At 42.2% G+C, this 26,238-nt stretch overlaps 1 protein-coding gene across 9 annotated transcripts in view; it reads right to left on the bottom strand.

Moving 5' to 3' along the window:
• utrn (utrophin) overlaps window positions 1–26,238 on the bottom strand; it is a 193,325-nt gene that overhangs the window by 136,760 nt on the left and 30,327 nt on the right. For all 9 annotated transcript variants that reach the window (XR_003982296.1, XM_030404293.1, XM_030404286.1 and 6 more), the window contains 31 exons: window positions 24,435–24,665; window positions 22,773–22,954; window positions 22,058–22,208; window positions 21,601–21,720; window positions 21,308–21,409; window positions 20,857–20,964; window positions 20,531–20,710; window positions 20,238–20,401; window positions 20,020–20,143; window positions 19,816–19,903; window positions 18,909–19,153; window positions 18,110–18,278; window positions 16,725–16,840; window positions 14,558–14,695; window positions 14,348–14,461; window positions 14,061–14,216; window positions 13,779–13,949; window positions 13,474–13,665; window positions 12,639–12,773; window positions 10,824–10,973; window positions 10,183–10,344; window positions 4,626–4,757; window positions 4,154–4,327; window positions 3,789–3,944; window positions 3,507–3,677; window positions 2,976–3,155; window positions 2,104–2,232; window positions 1,304–1,474; window positions 1,112–1,168; window positions 811–966; window positions 80–217 (listed from right to left, as the gene is read on the bottom strand). Coding sequence is in view for 8 of the 9 variants with exons in the window: in XM_030404293.1 (XP_030260153.1) it covers window positions 80–217; window positions 811–966; window positions 1,112–1,168; window positions 1,304–1,474; window positions 2,104–2,232; window positions 2,976–3,155; window positions 3,507–3,677; window positions 3,789–3,944; window positions 4,154–4,327; window positions 4,626–4,757; window positions 10,183–10,344; window positions 10,824–10,973; window positions 12,639–12,773; window positions 13,474–13,665; window positions 13,779–13,949; window positions 14,061–14,216; window positions 14,348–14,461; window positions 14,558–14,695; window positions 16,725–16,840; window positions 18,110–18,278; window positions 18,909–19,153; window positions 19,816–19,903; window positions 20,020–20,143; window positions 20,238–20,401; window positions 20,531–20,710; window positions 20,857–20,964; window positions 21,308–21,409; window positions 21,601–21,720; window positions 22,058–22,208; window positions 22,773–22,954; window positions 24,435–24,665 (4,662 nt within the window). In the remaining variant the exon portion in view is untranslated. The remainder of the gene's footprint in view (window positions 1–79; window positions 218–810; window positions 967–1,111; window positions 1,169–1,303; window positions 1,475–2,103; window positions 2,233–2,975; window positions 3,156–3,506; window positions 3,678–3,788; window positions 3,945–4,153; window positions 4,328–4,625; window positions 4,758–10,182; window positions 10,345–10,823; window positions 10,974–12,638; window positions 12,774–13,473; window positions 13,666–13,778; window positions 13,950–14,060; window positions 14,217–14,347; window positions 14,462–14,557; window positions 14,696–16,724; window positions 16,841–18,109; window positions 18,279–18,908; window positions 19,154–19,815; window positions 19,904–20,019; window positions 20,144–20,237; window positions 20,402–20,530; window positions 20,711–20,856; window positions 20,965–21,307; window positions 21,410–21,600; window positions 21,721–22,057; window positions 22,209–22,772; window positions 22,955–24,434; window positions 24,666–26,238) is intronic.

Genomic DNA, 26,238 nt, shown 5'->3' with positions numbered 1-26,238 from the left:
CAGCTACGTTTTCTCAGGTTAGAAAACATTCTCATGCAGGCCTGTGCTTCAGGAAGACATGTTTTTTTTTGCATCTCACCCTGTGAGCAGAGTATTGGCTCTGCAGCCGGAGCAGCAGAAGTCTCAACTCCTCCCTCTGACCCTCGTCTGAAGTTTGCTGCAGCAGTTCTTCCCCTCTTCTTAGCAAATCTTCAACGCCGGCTTTCTCCTCATCCATCTAGTGCAGAAGAAGAGATTGAGTTTTTCAACTTCAACACACAGAAGCAACATGTTGTTGAAAGAGGAGACGCTGTAGACATTTCTCAGGAGAATAGTGTTTAAAAACACAATATGAACTTCCTGATTCAAACTGACCTTGCTTTGGACTGGTGAAGTTTGTTCAGTTAGTGTGTGTTTAACGTCATAAAACCTTGATAACGCAGCTTGAATTCCAGACTTGTTAGGCCTTGAAACGCCAATTCAAAGCATGTCTTATCAGGTGGCGGCTTTATATAGCCTGTAGCTCTGTATAAATCTCGTAAAACTTTCATAAGAGAATAATAAGCAACCTGGGGCAATTTTATATGTGCTTTCAAATTTCTCTGGAAAATTGAGAGAAATACCTTACCAAACAATGTGAGTGCCTGTTTGTCTCTCAATACTGTACAACACAGTTTGGGACACTATTTAAACAATATGTATGTGAACAGCCTCATAATAATACAACTATAATCATCGTCATCATCATCATCATCTTTGCGAGTACTGTTCTTTGACAGTTTTAAATGGAAATGCTGCAGGTAGAGGAAACTGACAGGTGGCCTTTTGTACCTTGTCATCATCCAGGAGGCTAGCTGGGTCCTGCTGCTGCTGCAGAGCCTTCAGTCTGTCCTGGAGCTCTGACTGAAACTCCTTCACCTCACTGAGGACGAGGGCCTCAGCAGAGCGACTCTGACTGTCTGCTCGGATCTCCTGGCTCTGAATTATCTGATGAGACGGACACAAACACACCTCAGGTCAAAATAGGTACAATCAATGCAATTATGTGAGCGTACGCCCACAGAGGGTGACACAAATTTGCTTCGAGACGTGATTAAATTGTCCTCGTAGGTTGTACTGCTGTTTCTTGCACCTGCTGAGATGCCTGCTGGTTCAAGTCAATACCGCCTGTCTCCAGACTGGCCATCATCTGAATACCGAAGGACAAGAAGCAGATGGAGTGAGCAGACTATACAACATGCTATGTATTTAAGAGTTTGAATTTTTCTGGATTAATGATCACTCTAAATCAAAATAAGTAAAAGCGATAATGGGTGTACAGTACCTGAGCAGTTCTGATGTGTTGGGAGACTTTGTCGAAGTTGCAGTTGAGCTCAGCCAGTTTGGGCTCCACCACATCCCTGCAGGCAGGCCCCCTGCTGGTCATCAGGATGATGGCCTGGTCCTTCACGTTGTCCACGCGCAGACTGATGTCCTCCAGCTCCTCTAGCATGCGCTGAGGATAGACCACAGAGTAGCTGGTCAACTTATTAACTTGTTATCTCATCATCCATCTGTCTTTTCTCAGACAGCATGTCAGTGCAACCTTGGTTTAGACCAGAGAGCAAAGCACACCATGTACTGATCAAGGTTAGAAGGCGGTAGCTGAAATTTAGTACAGTCCTTCAGTTGTCATGGCAAGAGGAAGGGAGGAGTTAAGCATTTAATACAATTGGATGATAAATCATTTGACACTCATTCCTCATTTTCTTATTCAGCCTTCGGGTATTTCCCATTATTCTAAAACACACTCTTCTTCACTTAGACAAAGTGTCCTAAGAGCATCCAAATATGTGTGCTTCTTGAAAATTTTAAACTTAACCAAGCATTAAAAAGAATCAACTGCAACAGTGGCCACAGCAGCAGGTAACAGGAGGGGGTTTTCCTTAATGGATTCTGGCAGAATTCTTTTTTCTTGCCAAAGGCACTAACTTTCAGAAAGTGATTCCAAACTAATATAACATACTACTAAGCTCTTCACTGCATAAGCATTGCCAATTCTAAAATATTTCTAACAGACTTTACAGTGCATTAAAAATAGTAAAGTATAACTGTATAACTTCATAACGAGCCCCTCTGCCTCACCTTCACCACCTTCTCCCTCTCCGACGGGGCGAGACGCTCAGTCTCGTCCAGGTGGATCTGTGTCTGGTAGAGCCAGGTGCTGATGTGAGCCAAGTTCTCATCAAAGATTTCCACTTCATTCTGGTGACTCTGCACACATAAGATGGAAAACAAAGGCTTAGCGTTCCCATTAGGGAATAAAACATGAATTACTGTTAATAAAGGCCCTGCTGTGTTTGTTTCCCCCAATGTTTTTACGGTACTTAATCTAAAACAAAGACTTTTTTATGATTCTCCGAGTTTTCCATAACCTTTACATGAGTTGCAGCAGTGCGCAATTACTAGAATAAACATTTCTTAGGCTTCTGTTCAAATTTGTAGTGAAGAGGTGATTTGCATTTCTTTGTTTTCTTCTTGATTTGATGTTTGTTCCTTTCCCTAGCTACTGCAATCAGTTGACTTACAAAGGATAATGAGGAAATGTTTGATTTGGGTTGTAAAACTTTCAAAGACGTAACCTTGTAGTGCAATTTTTTAATCTTTCCGATGCTGTGGAAAAACTCATTTCAAATTCAGTTAACTTTTTGGAAATTCAAAACTCACCATGAGAGCTTAAATTATTCCATCACATTTGGAATGCATTATAAAAGTATCATTAATTGAAAAAAGTCCTATTACTCAGAAAAACTGCATGCTAAAACACCCAGCTAGGATAAATATTCATTTATTCACCTTTGTTGACTTGCAAATGATGCGAATGAAAGTCTTGCTTTTGCATATAACAATAAAAACTTAAAGCAGGTGGAGGAATGACTTACTCAGGGAACATGAAATAAACAACACAGCATTCCTTTATTTATTTAGCCTTACAGTATAAAAATAAATGCGCTCACCAGCACAGCGCTGAGCCAGTCCTCGGTCCAGGTGCGGACACGGCCCCAGGATTCGTTGAGGCCACAGAGTTTGTCTTCCAGCTGAGCCTCGCTGCCCTCCACCAGAGTCTGCAGACCTGCGCTGGTCTCCATCAGGCTGGAGAGCTCCACCTTACGACGCTCCGACTCCTTCAACAGGCCCTGAGGGACAATCACACACGTATGCAATATAATATGCAGCATATTAATCTGGTTCATGTGATGTCACGTTCATGTGGCTGTTATTAGAATTTATTGTGCAGCACATCAAAAATAAAGCAGGAACCAAAAACAACAGCCTCCATTTAAAACCCAAAACCCAGAATGGTCGGTATATACAGCATATATTCAACTTTTTCTTTTTATACATCTGCTAAAACTGATCTACATTGTTTGAAAGACATTTTGATGTTTTCGGGAACATCATGCTGTCCTACTGCTCCACCTGCTGGCCAGAAGCAGAAACACTTGTGTGGTCGTGCTGGAGAGATATGACGAAAGGTTTGGACTCACATTGGCCCATGCGATCTCAGCATCGATGTCAGCCGGCATGTCTCCGCAGCTGTTCTTCTGCTGCAGCTGAGCCTCGTTGGTGGTCAGCCACTCCTGCAGGGCGGCGCTCTCCTTCTGGAACTTTTGAGACAGAGACAGAGCTTTTTCCAGGTCCTGCTTGCCCTCCGTTACCTGGAAAGAGAAGGAATATTAAAAAAAGGTGTCTTAAAGTGGTCTCAGAGAATATGAGTGTGATTTACATGAGCTGTGTTTCATAGAGAAAGGTTCTAGAAATGAAGTTACCTGTGCCCCCAGGTCATTGTAGAGCAGTTTGAGAGCAGTTAGCTGTTCATCCATGGCCTTGGGGTTCTCTGTCTGCTGTTTCTGAACAATCTGTCGACCCGTTTTTATCACCGTCTCCACCTCCAGCTTCACTTCACTCAGCAACTTGTACAGTTTCTATAAATCACGCAAAGGAAAATAAGCCTTATGGGTGAGTCAGTGATATACTTTTTATGTTTGTGTCTGCATTAATAGATAGCTAGGCTGACAGATGTATTTGTTTATGTATCCTTGAATAATTTTGCTGAACATTTTTAATAGGTAAACAGAACAGTTTATGCAATCAGCAAGAAAAATAAACCATCCATGTGACTTGTAGCTCTCACCATGCAACCTCCGAGGTGGGACTGGATTTTTTCCGGGTCCACTTCCCCGACATCCAGAATGTGCAGCTCGGCCTTGGCGCCATCCAGGACCCTCTTACAGTCCAACATGCGCTGCTCAAAGTTAGCTGGCTTCTGGAACAGCTGGTACTTAGTGGAGATCTCCCTCAGCTTCCTCTGCAGTGTGTTAAAGGGAGAGGTTTGCAAAGTTTTTGCTCCACTAGTTTATAAGTGAAAAACTATTTCAAAACAAGTGTTTTATATATCCTGGATTTTATTAACTATTAAGCAATTAGATAACCTTTGATCAAATATAAAAGACATTCTTGAATAATTATCGTATTAGTTTATCAATACTTCACAACGGTATTTCTCGTTTTAATTTAAACATCTTGATAATACTGGCAGAAGGAGAAACCAGTCTAAAATCTGCTCCCTGCAGTTCCCAATGTTCTCCAGTAGGAGTCAGTGTTACCTGAAGTTGGTCCAGCATGCTCCCGCCTCGAGCAGCTTTGCCATCAGTGGTGGGGGGAGGCAGGTTGGCCACATTCCTCCTCCTCATCTCCTCTACTGTTAGCTCGTGGGCTGCGATCTCTGCCCCGATGGTCTGAAATAAAAGTAGAAATGAATACCCATACAGATAGACCTTCTTACACCTACTGAGGTCATGAGTTCATCAGGGCTTTTTCGAATTTTTTGAGTTTTATGTTACTTAGAATTTATCAACTAATTGTATAATGAGATAAGAATTGAATTTCATGTGAGTGCTTTACAAACTCGTCTCGAAGAAGCGGAAAGTCGCATCGGTGACATGGAGGATAGCACAGCCAGCATGGCTAATGAAAATAAAGTGCTAAGACAGAAAGTGGAGCAACTATGGAGCCGTGTTGATGACCAGGAAAATCGAGGGAGACGCAAAAACATTAGGCTGATTGGACTGAAAGAAGGAAAAGAAACCGGGAATGCAATGAATGACTACGTAAAGAAGATACTAAATGAAGGATTAGGGTTTCAGGGAGATGAGTATGAGATTGAGAGGAGCCACAGAAGTGGAGGACCGCGGCCAGGTAATAATAACCCACCGCGGGTGATACTGGTGAGATTTCTACGTTACACTGCCCGGCAGAAAGTTTTGATGGCTGCGAAAAAAGAGAGAGGGATACGGTGGGAGGACTGTACACTCTCCATCTACGAAGATATGACCAAGGAGCGCGCCGACCAGCGAAGGCGGTTCTCCCCAATAATGAAAGTTCTGTGGGATCAACAGGTGAAACACACGTTGGCACACCCGGCAACTCTGAGGTTTACATGGAAGGGGGAGAGACTGAGCTTTACCGACCCGAAGAAGGCTGAGGCCTTTGTTTGGGAAAATATCCAAAACACGGAGAACGACTGACTGTGTGATATGAACATATGGGATAGCGAAACTTTATTTTGAAGGTACGGCGGAGACGCGGATTCTCGGGCGCTGCTGTAACCGGACGGTTGGTGGGAGGAGCAGGAGGAACCGTCTACAGGACCTACACGGACCGTAATCACATCAGGCCTAAGGCTTAGTACACTGTCATGTTCCTTTTAAAGACAGTGTTTTTTGAGTTATTGTTTTTTTGTATTGTGTATTGGAGGTGCTCTTATTATTTCGATGGCGGCAGGAGTATGGCATTCTTGTGTATTGAAGGAGTGAGGGGTAGATCTGTGGATGAAGATGGAGGGAGGCAGGTGTATAAACTTTATGGAAGCAATGAGTAGTGGACATATCAATATAATGACATGGAATATTAATGGCTGCGGTACGCCAATTAAACGCAAAAAAATACTCACTTATCTTAAATCTAAAGGCACAGATATTGCATATATTCAGGAAACACACTTTAGAGACCAAAATGAAGCTATAAAAATGAAACGTGATTGGGTCGGCCATGTTTTTCATAACTCAGTATCAAGCAAGAGCTGTGGGGTTGTTATCCTTGTCAGCAAAAAGCTGAATTTTGTTGTATTGAATCAATTCAAAGACTGTCATGGACGAATTCTAGTTGTGGAAGCACTGGTTAATGGAGTTAAAGTAATACTTTGCAATTTGTACGCTCCCAACAAAGAAAATACATCCTTTTTTCATGAGGTCAGTAAAATACTGGGGGATGTAGATGGTCAGATTATCTTGGGGGGAGATTTTAATCAAACATTGGACAATTATCTGGATCGTAGTGGAGCCAGAACAGATACATCCCCCAGAGACAGAGCAACATTAGATGTTCTACGAGAAGAACTAGGTTTGATAGATATCTGGAGACTTGTAAATCCAAAAGAACGGGAATACACATTTTATTCTCATTCACACAGATCTTATTCACGAATAGATTTTTTCCTGGTTGCTGGCCCACTTGTTGATTTGGTAATGGACTGCAATATAGGAGTTATCACAATAACAGATCATGCACCCGTCGAATTACATATAGATTTGCGTTCTAATAAAGGTAAAGCTGGACAATGGAGACTAAATACAAGTCTATTACGAGACGAACAATTTGCTACAAAACTTGGGGGAGATATTGGGACATTTTTAGACATTAATAGAGGGACAACAGAAAGATTAGCTACTGTTTGGGATGCACTTAAGGCGTTTATTAGGGGAAAATGTATAGCTTATAGTTCATGGAAGAAAAGGGACAATAAGGAAAAAGTACAATTATTGGAGAAGGAAATAGGTAAATTAGAGAAACATTTAGCTGAACAATATGATGAAGAAGGTTTCAGGAAAATCTGTCAGCTAAAATTCGAGCTACATGAAATATATAACAAAAAAGCAGAGTATTCATTATTTAGGCTCAGAACAAATTTTTATGAAAATGGTGAAAAAACTGGACGACTATTGGCAAGACAATTAAAACGCCTGGATTCAAATAATACTATTACAGCAATTAGAAAAGATGATAAACTATTTACATCAGCTAACAAAATTAATGAAGTCTTCAAAGATTTTTATAAAGATCTGTATACTTCTACATGTTCGGCTGGTGATGAAGACCTGAACTCCTTCTTCCAAAAGGTGGAGCTACCACAACTTCCTTCAGAGGAAAAGGATAGTTTAGATACTCCCATAACAGAGGTTGAAGTCAGAGCGGCAATTAAGGGTATGAAAACCGGGAAGTCACCTGGTGTGGATGGCTTCCCTGGAGTACTATAAGAAATACGTTGACATTCTCAGTCCATTTCTCACGGAGGTTTTCCAAGAAGCGTTTAAATATGGTTCACTCCCAGAAAGTTTTAAGGAGGCCATTATATCATTAATACCAAAAAAAGATAAGGATCCAACAGATCCAGCTAACTATAGACCCATCAGCCTGATAAATGTTGATTGCAAAATACTATCCAAGACACTAGCAATGAGATTAGACCAGGTCTTACCTAAAATTATTCACAAAGATCAAGTGGGATTTATAAAACATAGATCATCAGCTGATAACATGAGGAGATTGTTGCATTTAATTTGGATGAATAGAACGAACCCCCACCCTGTCTCAGCCATATCACTCGATGCGCAGAAAGCTTTCGATAGGGTGGAATGGGCCTTTTTATTTGCAACTCTCTCGAAATTTGGGTTTGGGGATAGTTTTTGCAGATGGATAAGAGTCTTGTACTCGAACCCTAAAGCTGCCGTCTTCACTAACGGAATAATATCTCAGTTTTTTGACATAACCAGGTCAACTAGACAGGGGTGCAGCCTAAGTCCACTATTGTTCACAATTTTCTTAGAACCATTAGCTGCATTGATTAGAGCGGAGTCAAGAATTAAGGGAGTTATTGGAGGCGGCAGGGAACACAAATTATTTCTTTATGCTGACGATATTCTGGTACTGAATCGGGACCCAATCAGTTCAGTGTCAGTTCTACTAGAAATTATTGAAGCATATTCTAAAGTCTCTGGCTATTGTATTAATTGGCACAAATCAGAAGCCATGCCAATATCTCAAACATGTCCAAGCAGTCAGCTAGCTGCCTTTAATTTCAAGTGGTTACCAAAAGGGATGAAATATTTGGGTATAGAATTAGAGCTAGACATAGGGGAGATTATGACAACCAACATGGAAAAAGTATTAGATAAAATCCAAGTTAATTTAGATAACTGGAGTAAGCTACGTCTGACTTTATGGGGTAAAGTAAATACAATAAAAATGGTTGTAGCTCCACAAATAAACTACTTTACTGGGATGATACGCACATGTATTTCTAAACAACAACTAATAAGATATGACAAAATGATAAAACAATTTCTCTGGGATGGGAAAAAACCTCGAATTCGTATAGATAAGTTATGTGAGTCTAAGAAGAGAGGGGGTCTGTCACTACCAAACATAAAATATTATAGTGTTGCATTTGAGATGTCCAAGCTTACAAAACATTGGGGCGAAACAGGTGCTGGTCTGGACTGGGTCCTGATTGAGCGAGAACTTACCTCCCCATTTAGACCCATCGAGGCTCTTGCACAAACAGTCAAGCATGAAAAGAATAAAATGATCAACCCTATTTTAGAACATTCAAAAACGGTTTGGCAAGAGGTACATAAGAGATGTAAGATTTCTCAGTATACCCAAACATATGCACCCATATGGCATAACCCCAAAATAAAGATAGATAAACAGACTATTTATTGGGCTCAATGGCTAAGAAAAAATATTAGAATAATAGATGATTTATTTGAAAATGGTAATTTTCTTTCATATACCAGATTTAAGGAAAAATTTCATTTGGAGGGCGGTGGCCATTTTTGGAAATATTTACAAATTAGACACTGTATTAAAGAGGTTGTTCCCGCTGGTCAGGATAAGGGTCCAGTTGAGTGTTATTTACAGCTACCTAAACTGCATCATAAAGCATCAAAATGGTATGAAATGTGTCCTTGGACAAACAGTAGTGGTTGCAGTAATCTCAAGCGGATATGGGAGAAGGATTTGTCCTGCACGCTGGATGAAAAAACGTGGGAGGGGATTCTTTCCAACACTGAAAAATACATAAGAGAAGCCAGAGGCAAATTTATTCAGTATAAAATAATTCATAGATATTATTTTACCCCATCAAGACTTAATAGAATGGGTTTACTTAACAATGATCTATGTTGGAAGTTTGGGGAAAAAAGTGGCACACTTATTCATGCATTATGGGAATGTTCTAAGATCTTCCCCTTGTGGGAGAATGTAATAGACTATATGGGCTAGTGGCTGAATTGTGAACTTCCCAGGTCGCCAAGACTCTGTCTCCTTGGAGACAGAACAATGGTACCACACTTAAACAAACATAATTTTGGAATTTTAAAAACTGGCCTAATGACTTGTGCACGGGTAATTTTGAGGTGTTGGAAGGAGCCTCAGGTTCCCAAGCTGAATATGTGGAGAACTCAGATGATGGAAATTGTCGCATGTGAGAAAATGTTGGGGAGATTAAACAGTGAAAATGACATGACAAACGAACAGTGGGAAAGTTTTGGCAAAAATATGTCAAGAGAGAACAGCTAAACCATGTATGGATGTTCTTTATTGTCTAGTATTGAGATGTATTGCATTAAGGTCATACGTGCGACCTGAATAATGGACTGCCCCTCTCATCCAAATATATGTAATTTATTGAATCGCCTACTTACCTGCCTATGCCTTGTTTGTTTAGATTTTTGTTTCCGTCACCTCCTTTTTGTTTGTTTTACTTGTTTGTATGTATGGTTGTACATTTCATGTTTATAATTATGGAAAATAATAAAAAACTTTAAATAAAAAAAATAAAAAAAGAATTGAATTTCCAAATGCATAAATATGAATTTACTACAAAGAATCTGTGAACATCATCCCCCATTGTGTGTATATCATATTTATACTATGTATTAATATTTTACTACTGTTACAATAGTCTTGAGGTGAAAGGGGAGCCTTGAGACAAGTGAGATAAGCCCTGCGTGAAGATCCATTAAGTTTGGGTGCTTCCCCAAGTTACACATCTTTAGGATAAATCCTCTGGCATGTGTGTTGCGCACATGCGTGCTATACCTGCGCCTCTTGCGGTAGCTGGAAGGCGTCGATGCGGTCAGTGAGGTAGGAGGTGAGCGTGTGGTCCAGCTGGCTCAGAGACTCCTGCAGCGCTTGGAGTGCGTGTTCGTTCTCCTTCAGACTCTGCAGCTGCTGCTCAAGGCTGATCTGCCTGTTCACCGCCTGGAAGACATCAAGTCAAGGATTTCAATATTCTGATAATCAAGATTTAAGCAACAAAGGGGAATTTTATGTCTTAAAACTTTAGTTGGAAATGACTGAATATAGCAGCTGGTATAATCAATGATTCACTGTTATACATGGGAATGTTAACATCCATCTTTTTTTGTTGTTCTTGACGTGATAATGCAAGGAGAACACGATATGCTAAAAGATGCATATAAGTATACCGTGAACCAAAAATAATCAAATGATATTGTAGCGTACGGATACGTTTAGTTAAAATAACACAGTGCCATTTTTGTCAATTATATAATCAAATATAAATTCCTACAGTAAAACGAGATGCATAGATCCTAATTTACTGAAAAAGAAATCCCAATGTAACACATTATGCATGCCTTTTTTCTACACAAACACACACACACACACACACACGCACGCATCCAACATTTGCTTACACACAAAGACAAGGGCCTGACCTGGTGGTTGAGCTGCTCATAACGGGAGTTGAAGGCCTCTAGTTTTTCGCTAATGAGTTCGTCCAGTATGCCCCCGTCTATCAGCGTCTGACCCAGCTCTCTGATTTGCGTCCGGTTGTCCCCAGGGTGACGAAGCGCACTCTCCAAAGACTGGTGGTGAGATGGAAAGATGGAGAAAAGGGTTAATTAATGAGCAAAGAATCCAGCAAAAAAGGGAAGGAACAGTAGTTGTGAAATTCCTAGATGACAATAAAACAGCTGCAACAAAGATCCAGAAAGCAAAACTGCTTTGCAGTTCCAAAATATTGCCACAGAAGCTATAAAAACAGCCAGAATTAGAGAAAACACTGGCTGAAATATATGTTAGCACTTCAGGAACTGAAAAGGTAAAAGTGCGTGAGTGTGTATGTGTGTGAAAGATGAGAAAGAAACAAGCAGCTTAGCAAACAGATGGAGTGCAGATGCAGAAAATTGCTACGTTGGGTGTGTCAGATGGAGGCTCACGGAAAAAAAGATGATAACTGAGCGAGAAATGAGAGACGAGTGAGAGAGGAGCTTGTCGAGGGACGGGACTTGTTTGGATCCAGCGGTCACTGTTTACGTGGGGTCATTAAATATGCTTTCCACCCTGGGGGTTAATGGATAGACAGAGAGAGAGAAAGAGAAAGAGAAAGAGGGAGAAAGAGTGACAACCTCCCTCCAGAGGGGTGAGTCTGATTAGTAAACTGGGAGAATGGGAAGGGTGAGGGGTGACAGAGGGAGGTTGAGAAGAATGGAGGGAGAGAGAGAGAGAGAGAGAGAGAGAGAGAGAGAGAGAGAGAGAGAGAGAGAGAGAGAGAGAGAGAGAGAGAAGGAGAGAGAGAGAGAGAGAGAGAAGTAACAGCCAAAAACACATAAGGACAAAGAGGATGAGGGTTGTCTTAAAGGGTCTTCAATTTCCTTCATCACTGTGCAATGTTACAGAAGCAGCAGTGTGATTAAAGTGAGTTTGACAGTCGTGCTGCAGGCGGTCTGCAGATATAGCAACAGAGCAAGACAAAGCAGGAGAAATTTGGAAGACAAATTCAAAGGCAATTAGGTTATCAGCAGAGACAGAATATTAAATGGATGGTTTGGTTTATGAAACTAAAAAATGTATCCTACTTACAATGAATGGACATCTTAAATCTTTGAAAGCATGTTGATTGGTAATTCTAATTGAGCTGACTAAATTCTTCAGCGAAAGCTTCTCTAAAGGAAAACACAGGTTGGCTGGTCTAACTAAAAACATCATTAATGTCATTAATATTTATGGACTAACTACTTTCCACAATAAGTGAGTACAAAGATTCATCAGACTTCTTTCTCACTTTCTGTTGACATGTGCCTGCAGACAAGTGGGATGAATATGTGCATTTTTCTGATGTGTTTCCAAAAGTAATTCAGCATTGTCTATGCTTAACCTGAAATTAATTACATTATGTAAATATAATAGAACATAATCATATTTTTTCATTTCTTGATTTTATTCATGTGTAAACAGAATATGCATTTGATGTTTGGTAAAAAGCAGTGGCTTGTGATCACATGTCAGTTAAGGCAAATGTTTGGCAAGATATTGTTTGTGACCCATAGACCAGATCATACCGAGACATCCATGATTATTTTGACAGTAAGAAACAAACCTTTTTACAAAACCTTAATCTTGTCTTTAAAATATTGAGAGACTTTACAGAAGAAACGCAGCAAGTTTCTAACTGATTAATTCAATCTGTGTTTGAATTAAGTGTTTGTTTGTGTGTGTGTGTGTGTGTGTGTGTGTGTTTCTATTTGTACCTCCAGAGCTTCATTGACGGCCTCAGTACTCTCTGGTAGGTTGTCAGTAGCTTGGACCTTTTCCCCAAGAGTGTTGAGCCAACCCTGCTCCATATCCAGATACTGAAGCAGCTCCATCCAACAGGACCACACCTCCTACAGAGTACACCCCAACATAGAAAAAAACACACAGACACACAGTCAACAAAAATGTAAAGACAGTTATGCACAACCACAGAAATAAATATGCTCCAAAACACTACTATGAAGTGACAGCTCTCTTAAGTATGCCCTCTCTTACAAACTTACAGGTCAGTACAGGAAAAAAAACTCCACCGTCGGGCATTTCTACAAAACAAACTCCTGAATTTAACTCAATTTAAACTGCAGAACAAAAGGGCAAAGAGGGGATGGTGACTAATGGACTAAAGGCAAAGAGTATGCACGAGCATAAGCAAAACTCAGTGGCGCGTCTGACCTCTAACCCTGCAGAGTCTGGCGGATGATAATCAAAAGCAGTGCCCGCAAACTGTGATTTTGCACTCACAGATCAGCTCTGAAAACAATAATCATCTGTGCCCGTGCAGCTTCTCTCACTCTTCGCTTTCAAATTTACAAAACAAAGCTCACGAAATGACCCAACACATAAACCAACATGTAATTTCATTGCTGAAACAAAGGAGTTTCATGTATGTGTAGATTATAACCTTAAACTCATCGCCAACTTTTATTTACCATCATCAAGCACTTCTTTTTAACTGAAGCCAGAACAACTCGGACATCCGATCTTTTTATTTCAAACCAATGAAAAGGCTGATCTTCTCCAGCAGAAGGACAACACATCTGAACACATTACCTCCAGAGTGTGACACTTGCTCTTGAAGCGGTCACAGAGCTTGTGGTAGTTGGCAAGCACCACCTCCAGCTCTGTGGTCAGCTCCTGTCCACTGCCTCCACCAGGGGGCGATGTTGTTGCCACCAGCAAGTTGATGCTGTCTTTCAGGATCTTCACCTTCACCTCCTTCTGTAGCACATCCTCTTTAGCCCTCTGTGAGAGATGAGGACGACAGCGACGGCAACAGAATAAGAAAGTTAGACCAACGATCACTTTACGCATCAAAGATTTTAGTTTGCTTTTTTCCCCCCCAGATTTTGAGTTACCTTCATCTCATCCAGCGACGCTTCCAGTTCCTCAGGACTCTTGTATTCAAAGTCCCTCATTAGAAACTCCTCGTCAACCTGAGCCATCCACTCCTGCATCTCCGCCAAGTCCTTCCTCAGATTCACCTGCCTCTCTCGACACTCGGCCACGCGCTCCTGATGGTTCAGCAGCTGGAGGGAATAATGTGACAGCGGGTTTGGAAGTGGAACAACAGTTACTGTTGACTAAAATCGAAGATATAACGAGACATAACAACACACAGTACAGAGAAAAGTACTCACCTGTTTGCTGAGTGTGTCCCATCTGCCCCGGCACTTGTCCAACTTATCCTGCCCCCACTTGTCCAGTCCTGGGACTGCAGCTGCCTGTATAGCACCAACGTTCTCTCCCATCTGCTTCAATGAACCTTCCACTGACTCCATCTCATTCACATACTCCTTGTTAGCGGACAGAAGAACGATAATAAGAATAATACTTACACATGGATTCTACCTTGTAAGAATGTCAACCAATGTGATCTTGTAGTAATATAACAACCATTTTTAAATTTTTTGCTTTATTGTCTTACCTTGCACTGGTTAAGCTCTTCCTGTAGACTCTCCTTGTCACCCAATCCCGTGGCATCACGAGACAACACTTCCTGAACTGCATCCAACCAACGTTCCACTTCCACCAAACGCACCTAATTTCATCAACATTCATTTAAAAACATTAATATTACAAACAGTAAAGACAAAGTTAACAACTGTAGGATTTTCACCAACTACAGCTTCTTTACCTGATTGTCCTTCATGCTACCCAGGATGCACTGCAACGTGCCCAGCTCTTCACGCGCACTGGATGATAGCTGACTCCATCGTTGTAGTTCCACCGAATCGGAGGCTTGCTGTGTTTGCTCAATCTCTAGACACAGGCCCTGAGGTGAAAAAGAGTTCAGGCTTAAAATGACGTATTCAAGCTATGTGTCTAAGTAATGGGTAACCATGGGAACTCTTATTGCCTGTGAAGGGACTCTGCCATGAGAAAATTAGTCCCTGATAATAACAATAACAATGTTTAACAATGAGTCATCCTCTCTGGGAAAAGAAGATATGAGATCCTTAATCTAATAAAGACTGACTGAGGCGTAATTATCTAAAAAACAAGTTCTATAAATGAGTCGCCAGCTCATTGCAGAGCCCTCACTGATGGCAAAGGCCGCTATGCAAGGTGCCAACCACACATCAGGAGCAATTTGGGGTTCAGTATCTTGCTCAAGGACACTTTGACATGCAGCTCAGCTGAGCCTGGAGCTGGGATTCGAACCAACGACCTTCCAATCCCTAGCCAACCTGCTCTACCCGCTGAGATACAGCCGCCCCACTTTTTTGTGCCGTGAACAAATGTGCGTTGCTCTGCAAAAAAAAACATAATGTGTAATGTGTTTACAGCCTCATGCAGCTTTCAGGATGGATGTTTGATTGCAGAGTTGTGATCTGAGGGTAAAACCTACTGTGCACTGACAACATAACAAAATAACCATTATGTAAGCAATTAATCATCTTGAACGATGGACTTCAGTAGATAAGAGGTTAGTTTGGTTTTCCGGCACTTCCGTATTCAGCTTTTTTGATTTCTCTTTTGTAATTACAACTAGGATGTTGGCATGAATGCTACTGGCTGGAAACTGGTAATTACAATAACTCTGAGGAGACATGAATGTGGTATGATAAATGTATTTGTTTTGCTGGTGTCAGTGGTACAGTATCAAAAAGTAAGCATGAATGAGCTTCATATCACTGCTGTCAACATTGCTCCACAGCGCTACGAGTGGTCAAAACCTCCAGAGGATACCTTCAATCATGTACTTTTAAAGAATCCCCATACATAAGAGTAAATACACTGAGGAAATAAATCTTGTCAAAAATGATTCAATTCAAACATGAGTCAATCAGATGACCATCACATTCTCATCATTAGACCAACTGGACTAATAGATGTTGTCATGGGACTGTATGTGATGGTTGTCAGGCGGACTGACTGGTTAAGCGGCTCCACACGGAGCTGTTTAGAGCTCCATGCTGCACGCACGGGCACGCTGCCCAGAATGTGCCATGTCCCCGACCCCCTCCCCGGCACCATGCCCTATCTGACACGATAACAAGAGCTCGGACTGAGCCGCATTCCACCGAAGGATGGAGGAGGAGACAAATGCACACAGTAACACACACCAAACACAACAACACATACATCAGAAAGCTGCACACCAAAACACACACACACACACACACACCCACACCCTTTACCTTCTAGACAGAGGTTTGATACAGTGCAGAAGGGAGTGTCTGTCTGATAAAGGGGCCTATTGTGTGCTTGAAAAGAAAAACTGACAGCAGACAGAGATTAACACTCACTCTGATATACATACAAGCAGAGAGACACAGACACAAACAAAGCCACTGTTGAGGATGAAATCCTTTTAGCTCAGAGGTCACAGGGCACATGTGTTATCAGCTCCTGTCTCGCCTACTTTATATTAATATTTTCGCAGCAGAAAAAATATTTTGCACATCTGTTTCACGAGTCAGATGCGTAGGAGAGGGACACATTTCCGTATTAGACCTTCATCAGGCGATGTCTTTGCAATATTTGTATTTTCAATCAGTTTTGTATCATTTCCTCGTGTATAGTATATACCATCACCGACATCTAACCTCCCCCTGCTCATTTGCCAGCAAAAGTTGGATGATATATTTTATGCTTCAGAATGAATGAACGCACACCTCAACAGACGAGGATTGTTTTACCGAAAACGGGAACGGAATCATCCAATCATCATAGACAGTCCAGCTTTATGAACCAAATTTCCATCTACAAGATTGTTGGTTCCTGGTTGATTGACTTGTGTAGTTCACTGTGGTTTTCACTCAGGGTTCTCACAGAGAGGGACGTGAGGCACAACTCACCTGCGCCCGGTCCACTGCGCCCTCAGCAGTAGGGATGTCTACTATTCCTTCTCTTAGAGTGGCCAGCCTGGCCTCTAGACTTTCCACCGGGATCGGTAACATCTGGTCAGCCAAAGCTGAAATGAGACAAGGAGGAGGGGGGTAAAAAAAGAGTTTATAAAGTCAAGGTTTCAGAACTTTTGCATTAGGTTTAAAACCACAAGGGGGCAGTGAGCTGGTCTGGGATTTCCCCATCTGTCTATGTGTGTGTGTGTTTTCCATGCTGCAAGAGGACCCCAGATGTTTGACAGCCAGTTACTCAAACTAAGTTTAGTTGTGCTCTTCTAACCAACCCATAAATGCCAATCATTCCAGATGAATTTTAAAAGCACATAATAAAATCACAAATCTGCAATCTCCCCCTAACACTGCAGTGATTGAATCAATCACTTAAATGCCCATTTGTGACGACTTTGACCTCATTTATATTGAATGTTTGGATTTCTTTACTTCTCTACTGTCTCTTATCTCTTCTTCTTCTCCGTCAGCATTTTAATTACCAGGTGATTTAATGCTTACATAGCCTGACTATGTTTAGACACACAAAGAGCAGAGACACAGCGTAACTGAGGAGAGGGGGGGGGAGAGGCCACAGCGAGAGGCAACCTGCCCTCAAGCAGAAACAAAATGGTTTTCCTTGGCTCACGTCCAAAACCTTACGGTCATAAAGAGCCCAAGAAGTTAGACACGTGCACACACATAACACACACACCTCACACACACACACACACACACACACACACACACACACACACACACACACACACACACACACCTATGGTAGGGCGTGGAGAGGAGCATTCTCTCTTTAAAGAGTCGTTTTTGGCCAGGAGGAGTGCGTGTAAATTCCAGAGGTTAAACAGTGACTGATTTTCAGGACCGCACCAGGTCCAAGTCACGTCCTCAGGTAGAGATGGAGCTGGCACAAAGGACTGATCTGACACTCAATCGCTCACGTATACACGCACGCATGTGTGAGCTTTTGGAGGCCATATAAGGGCATCATCTATTACTTGTGGCTGGCCAAGGAGTCGTATAAAAAACTGAAGTCAAATTTACACAACCCCTGTGGGACTGAGCTCTGCTGATCTTAGCTATCACTCTTTCAGTCTATAAAACCTGAAAGCTTTGAGCCAAGAGCAGGGAGAGGGAAATTGGTCTTTGTTTTAAGAAAGACTTAAATGTCCTGTCCTGCGGCTCTCTGAAATAGAAGGATGACATAAGGCTGTCTGGTCCATTGAAAAGCATATGGTACTGTTAAAGTTGAGGAATCTGCTTAGGGTTTAGGAGGAAGTTTCCTCTGCGCTGATTTAACAAGTTGTTCTTATATCGCTCGACAAAAATACCTTTGTTGACCTCCTGCTCTCTGCTCTGTATCCGCTGCAGTGTGGAGGCGTGATGTGCCGATACCACCACCATGTTGTCTTTCAGAGAGGGCACGGCTCCCAGTGACCCCGTCTCCGCAGAAAGCTGCTCCAGTCGTGGACTCAGGGCAGTGACCTGGACAAGTTGGGACTGAAGAACACAAGAGGAAGATGGAAGTTCAGAAATTTGTATGAAATAGGGAGTTATAATACGTATGTTACCTCTGATTGCCCCACAAAGTGGAGAACTGATCAAGGATAGTTCAACAAAGGAAAAAAAAAAAAAAGGGAAACATGGCTCAAGTAGAGTTCATTCCCTTGACTTAAAAATGAGCAAGCAATTTCTCAGGAACAATATTTTCTTGACCATTAGATTCAACCCTTTTCCAACCACCCCCTACACCCTGTTTAACCACTCTGTTTAACCACGCTGTTTGCATGCCTACATGGAGGTTCCGCCACATTAAGTATGAAGTGGATTATTACTCCCCCACACCTCCCCTGCATTTTATTTATTTTGTACCATGAAGCACAACCAGTGTCATCTTAAAGAATTCAAGCTTTTACATTTATTTTCCTGTACAAAATGAAGGAAACCTGCAACACCCACTGCAAAAATAAGTTATTTTGATGGGGAAATGCTTTAATAAACTTTAATGGGTTTTATCCATCTTACTCCGTACACCAAATTATCTGACTTTACAAGCATTTAAGGCACTTAGTAACTTATCTTGGCGATTTTTTTTGATCGATGACTGTCTCATACATTCGACACTCTTACCTGACATTCCCCACTCAGACTCCTGAGCTCGGCCTCGTTGCACTTTTCTACAGTCGAGGTGGAGTCCAGCCATAGGTCCTGCTCCTCCAACACTCTGTTCAGGTCCGCCAGCTCAGCAGACACCGCTCTGACCCGGCCCTGGGTGTGCACTCGCTCGCCGGCTGCCTGCAGCTCCCTCGTGCAAACATCCCACTCTGTTTGGATCAGATCTATGTCTGCCCTCACCGAGTCCACGCACACTCCCTCTACAAAAACAGCACATTTAAAGGCTCAAATTCAATGGGCTAAACAAAATGAGTAAGTTGACTGTTCTGAGTTTTTGGTGAGAGAAGGAAACTGTAGTGAGTGTAAAAACAATGGCGGATAAATAAATTGGAAAACAGACAATACGGATGAGAGAACAGCAGATATGAGGCAATAAAACAAGTTGAGCTCAATAGAAAGTTTGGTCTTAAACAAATCTGCTCCAACTTAGCAGTGCTGCTCCACTACACCTCACTGCCTCCACAACAGTGTAAACACATAAAAACCCTGAGTGCCTCTTCATTTCACTGAGCGGGATATATGAAGTCAGCAACCCTGCAGGCTGACAGATTTTTACCACTCTGTCCACAAACACACACAAACACACGCTAAGATTACTGGCATCTAAAACTGAATGACAATAAAAAAAAATTTAGGCTTGTAAATACCCAGAAAATACCAAGCAGCTGTGGAAAAGTAATAAAAATCTTACAAGATGAACACATTTTAACAAGGAGAAGGAAGATTTCTTTCACAGTTGGTAGTTGTGAGCTTTAAAAAAACAAAAACAAAAAAAAAATAGCCATTTTCTTAGCATATTTGGTTTAATAATGCCCAAATATCAGTGTCACTGAGCAAGGACATGCTTCTCTTTCCTTCATACCTCTCTCCAGCTGGTCCATCAAGCCCCGTCCCTCCTGGACCACTTGACTAATTGTGGCTTCCTTTGCCGTGAGGTCCACCTCCAAACCCTACAGACATCAGTCGACATATATTTAAGGTGTGATCTTCATTAAATATGTTAAATATGCTGTAACTTTAAGTAGACTTTTTTTTTTTTTTTTTTTCCCCCCCCCGGCAGGTTTACCTTAAGATTCTCCTGCAGGTCTGGTGTGCCAGGAGTGGTCTCAGGATGTGTGGAGGCCAGCGCTTGAACGGACGTCTTCCATGTTTTAATCCAACTCAGGAGGTCAGAGAGCTTATTTTCAAACCTGCACAACACAGAAAACAGTGTGAGCATTGGTGTGTTATTGTGTGCCTTTTTATTCCATTTAATTTTTTTTAAATCCGCATCCAAGTTCTTACAATCGTCTGACTTCTGCGTCCGTCTCTACCAGTCGTTTTTTAGGGGGAGCAGGTGGGGTCAAATCCTGGTCAGCCATCGAAACGGCCGCAGCTACGGCAACTGTATCCACGATGACCTCCTCTTCCACCTGAGTCATCCCAGCATCCGTCACAGCCTCCATTACCTTAGCAGCGAGATAGAGCATCAGTGAGAAAGGGACATAAATCAACAAAAACAATCACTGTGACATTTGTGACATTCGTGAAGTAGGGTAACCATGAATGCAAAGAATGGACGAGAAACAAACACAGACCTGGAAGGAGCAGTCCTCCAACTTCTGCACTAGGTTGTCCCATCTATGTGCCAGCTCCTCTGCGTCCGCCTCGATCTTGGCTCCCGCCTCGGGGCTCCGCAGCAGCGATATCACGTCCTGTCCTGCATCAGACAGTTGGTCGAGAGTCTTCCTCTTCTTTTCCAATTCTTCCTTCAAAACCTACAAAATGGTTGGACAAAAAAATGTGAAGGCTACAGTAAACATAGAAACCTATTAATGAAAAATGTCACAAATTAAAGGTAATTAGGTGTTCAAGTATCTGCAGCGGCAGCATGGCCACCACAAAGACTTGGCAGACTACTCACTGCTAATCGGCGCACATTAGTATTCATTTCACTTGGGTCTTTAAAGTTGCTGGTCTGTACTTCACTCAAGGCCTCCTCTTTTTCTGCCAACCAGGCTCTGAACAGACTCTACAGAAAGGGTGGGAAAAAAGGATTAACCTACAAAAAGAGTCTTAGTGTCCTGAAGCCTAGTTAACATGGGTAAAAATATTCTAAGTTCTGAATTCAGCAGCCAAGTTGATACATGAAATTCAAAACAAGACACATTTCCAACAAGAACAAAAGCATTTTCAGGATCATATAAGAATTGCAGGATTCCTTCTTGATGTGAATAATAGGAGAAAACTTGGTCCTGGTGATTATAGTTGGACTTCTAATTAAGTGAGAGCAAGGCATATGTAAGAAAGTAAGAAGAGGCTACACATTGGTGTGAATGAAAGCTGCATACAAGTGGGTACGCCAAATGTCACACCTGGTCTGATAGAAGCTGTTGCCACACCATGAAGACTTCCTGCAGCTTGTGCCACCTCTCCTCGGTCCAGCGGCAAACAGCCGCCCAGCGCTCACCCAAAGTCTTGAATGCAGGGTAGAGACAAACATTAATGCAAACATGTCAAATCAACATACACTGGGCACGTATTTCCAAAAGTTAATGGCCATGACAAATACCCTTTACAGCCTGGTCATCTGTAAAACAATTAACGATCCTCTACAGCACATTGGCAGCGTTTTTTGATGAAGTAAAAAGCCGAGTAAAATACGCACTTGTAGTTGCTCCTCCAGGGCAGCGGTGGCGCTCTCACCACTGTTCTCATCCACAACGACCACCATGTGTGTTAGAGAGTTGACCTTCACCTGCTCCGCCTCCAAGTCGTTCTGAAGCTCCTGAAAAGGGGAAATGATGAATTCAGCACGGTCACACATTACCCATTAACAGAGCTGGCGGACAGGCTTCACAGCTTTATGGCGACACCAGGGAGACGGTGCATGAGTCATTAAAGTGCAGGATCAAATGTGACAATGCAATCACAAGACTTGTCTGATTTAAGACAACAGCAGCATAGTGAAACTGCTGCTGTTATACATTAAAGGATAAATACAGGAAGCAGTCGTCTATAAACAAGAATATTTTTTATATTATACTAGAACCTCTCCTCCTTAAATGAACCATCAGTTCTTCATTGGCTAGATTCATGCAAGATATGCACTGAATGGGATTTACTTTGTGCTGCTCTATCTGTTCTTTGTAGATCTCCGCGTCTTTGGCTGGAGGTTCCGTCTCTATGTTTCTGATTCTCTCCTCCGTTTGCGTGAGCCAATCAGAAAGTTGCTGTAGCTGCTGCTGCTGAAGATCCATCAGGACTTCGTGGAGCCTGTAGAGGAAGGGGGAGGAAGTAAGGACGGAGAGATGGTAAAGGTGAGTGTGTGGAGGTAGACAGAAAGATAAGAACCTGCCTCACAGTAGCACAAACACACACAGCTCTACGGTGTCGTCACACACAGACGCATTTATATTATTTAGAATCAGGGCCAACAAATTCTCACCTGGACATAAGGAACACAATTTATGAAAAACTGTGGTGTGTCTGTGTGTGTGTGTGTGTGTGTGTGTGTGTGTGTGTGTGTGTGTGTGTCTAACGCATCGTAAACCTTGATAACACAGATTGAGCATCAGATTGTTAAGACCTTGGAGGGCTCAGGGCTTATCAGGTGTCACCTTCACACAGCTTGCAGGAAAAACTCATAAAGATCTGAGGTCAACAGTGACACTGAGAGAAAAATCACCTCCGCTGATCAATTTGTGGCTCATGACGTTTTGTCTCTGCACACTACACTGTAAAAATAACTTTATTTCTTTTGTTTTCCTTTCTGAAAAATAATTTAGAAGAACGCGATATTTACCAGATATTTGCAGAACAAACAACATGTGCATCTACCTGGCCTGGCGGTCCATGCTGGCCACTCGGAGGCTCTCCCAGCGGGAGTTGAGGAGGGTCATCTGCTCCCGGATCTCATCTTCTTCCTCCTCTGTCAGGTTGCCCTGGGCAATCAGTTGGTTACCCGCTTGGAGCACATTACCCACACTGCTCTGGTGCGCTGTCAGCTCCATCATGAAGGCCTTTAGAGAGAGGCGGGGGAAACAAATACGATGAAACGGCCAATCTGAAACATTTTGAAAGCCATGTGCTACATAAAACAGCCCTGGGACAAATTATAGGATGATAAACTTAAAGAGACCCAGTATCTCTATGTACGCTTTGCTGAGGGAAAGAGTGTCAAACCATGTACTATAAGAATTATCCATACTCAGCCTAAGACGGAGCCAAACCGCGCTTACATAATCTAAGGTTCATGCTGGCACTTGGCACCCACATATTAACATCTGGATATGTTTCTCTCCCCACCCTCGAGCTTCACTTGGTATAACACATAATAACACCCTGCAGAAGCACCAGGCATCACCTCTGCACGCTTGCATTCATGAGCGTTACTGTAGCAACAGTCAGACAAACCTGCAAGCACAAACTGTAGGGCAGACTCTGTCAAGGAGCCAATTGCAAACACAAGAGGAGCAAAAAAATGCTTCAAGGAAGAACACTGGAGCAGCTTTCAAGGAGTTCGGTTGCTTCCTTAAAGGATCCGCTGGTTCTTGTAGTGAGCAACACGAAGGCCATTGAATTGAGTGACTGACTTTTTCCACGAGCTCTCTGGATGATTAAGCATTTTTGTCTTTACCTCTGAGCATATTGTTTTTGATGAGGCTTTGCCGGAGAAGCCGGAGTAAGTATGTGAACAACAAGGCAGAAACAAACTGGATTGAAAAGCCTGGCTGTTAAAGAGGCTTTGGGTCTTGGTGCTCTCAGTCTCACTGCCGGCTTTCTGCTTTGACCTGGATTCCAGACATTAGACTTTGCTAATATTCGCATTTCAGCCAAGGGAATCCTGCCAAAGCCCCTTTACACACTCACACAGACACAAACCCTGCAACTACGCCTTCTCAAGTAAGCAAGTGAACTCCGGGCCAGGGCACCATGGGGTGCTATGCTCCACAGTTCTCAGCAGAATTCCTGGCATTCCCAACATGTACGGAGCATGTACTGCTGGTTGTGGGAGGACTTTATCTCTGCGACACCATCTTCAGTCTAGGAAAACTGGGGGAGATTATTTTCATTGTTAGTTGATCTGATGATTAGATTAATCAATTAGTTGTTGGGTCAGAAAATGGTGAGAAGCCTATGAAAGGCTTAAGATGACGTCCTCAAATGTCTTGTTTTGTCCACATCCCAGAGATGTTCGGTTTACTGTCATAGAGGAGTGAAGGAACCATAAATTATTCAAGTTTGAGCTGAAATAAGAAAGATTTTACTTTTTTCTTTTAAAAAGTACTCAAGCCAATTAATCAATTATTAAAATGTAGAAAAAGGCACACTACGCATCTACTTCTTAACATTTTAAAATGTTATGACCTTGTGTGTTAGAGATTCCGAGACACATAAACATAAATAAATAAATAACACGTTTGTTTTCACCTCCGTTTACACCTGCATTTATGTTTACATCTATACAATCCTTAAGCCAACCTGCAGGTCTCCTCCTACCTCGTGTGTGTGAAACTGCTCTTTGACTTCCTCCACATCGTCCGACACCTCGTCCTGAATCTGGAGGGAGTCCTCTGCCTCCAGCAGCCAGGTCAGTACTTCTTCCAGCGTTGTCTGGTAGCTGTCCAAATCCACTTCCAGCAAGCTGCCTTCCATCTCCCCCTCTGTCTCTGTCAGAGTGCTGGGGGTCTCCGGCCGGGGGCTGCTGCCCGCTTCCTCCATCTGCACATTCTGGGGAACATCAGGCGGGGGATGAAGGCACAGTTTGACCACATAATAGACAAGGTGTTTACTTACAGGGTTATCATTACTATTATAGTAGTAAGTACTGTATTGGCCTCACATTGACAGATAGTCGAAATCAGGAGGAATGTAAACTTTTATCATTAATGCCATCATACAGGGTGACATGCTCACATGAGCTGAAGAGCTTTCAAACGATGCTGTCTATGAAACTTTCATGCCTGAGATCTCCATTTGTCCTTCACTCAGATATCCATCTGTGAACATCAGTTGTTGAGTTTTAAAATAGAACCAGACATCAAGGAGTGGCCTGTGCTGCTCTGGAGCATGCACAGTGACCTGCCCTGCTTGGTTCAGAAAGAGAAAAAAAAAAGAAAACATAAAAACAACTGCAGGCCTATTGTAGGATGCTGGGAGGAGCCCCTGGCACACTGGGCAGGTCGATCCCCATTCTAGGGATAGCAGTAAGCTTGAGACACAGTGGTGATCCTGGGTAAAGTTTAGAGAGAGATGGATGGTGCAGATTCAAAGGAGAAGTAGCTAGAGAAACTCCTTTAAGGGAACACACTTTATGCAATTTAAAATTAAAGGACAAGTTCATCCAAAAATGAAAACTCAGTCATTATCTACTTATTCCTAAGCCAATGGAATCCAAAGCTCAAGATCACAACTGACTGATTGGAAAAAACGTTATTTACACCCTTTTAAATAGGAAATCGTCACTGTAGCTGATAAGCTAAAAGTGGGAAGACATCCGCCAAGTCAAGAGTGTAAATATTGTCTGTTAAAAAATAATTAAGAAATTGGGGTTATCTGGAGACTTGGATTACGCTGGTAATATATGGAGCCTTTTGTTTTTGGATTGTTTTTCGTATGTTTTAAAACAAGTCCCCATCTACTTCAGTTGTTTAGGAGAACACTGCAACACCGTTTTGCTGTGTAGCTCCAGAAATGTTTCAGGATTTTTTATTTTTGGTGAACTTATCCTTTAACCCACTTGATAACTTTGTTGTGTAAAGGCAGTTGTCTTCTATGTGCGGTGTGCCTCAACATTAATTTCATGTATTTGTATTTACATGTATTTACAATATAAACATGTGACGCCCTGTGCAGACAACAGCATTAACAAACTACTCCAGGTTTGCATTTTTCCGAAGGGAATGCAGGAGAAGCTCAACAAAGCTCAACAAATCTGTCTGGAAGAGGAGATAAAATCTCTGCAACGGCAGCTGTGCCAAGTCAAAGATGACAGAAATGCTAATGGGTGTGTAGGGTCTGGTACAGTAACCAGTCAAATAGACCTTTGTTTTCCAGGCTGAAATTACACAGAAATAAAGTCTGTGTGGCGAACTCAGGAAAAGGTCACCTGCTGAAAATATTCAATGACCTTTTGGATATTTCGGAATTGTTGCAAAAGTTGCAAAAATACAGTAAGCCCTTATTTTAGAGCAGCGTAGGGTGGCAGAGACAAAGCAACAAGAAGAGAAAGAACGACATGGGAGGGAGAAAGGAAGAGAGCAAGAGAGAAAACTGCAGCCATGGTCTATTTATTGACTTGAAT

This window comes from Sparus aurata, chromosome 22 (assembly GCF_900880675.1).
Source record: "Sparus aurata chromosome 22, fSpaAur1.1, whole genome shotgun sequence".
Lineage (NCBI taxonomy): Eukaryota > Metazoa > Chordata > Actinopteri > Spariformes > Sparidae > Sparus > Sparus aurata.
Note: the sequence above shows the minus strand (reverse complement) of the source record. Positions and strands in the feature narration are given on the sequence as shown.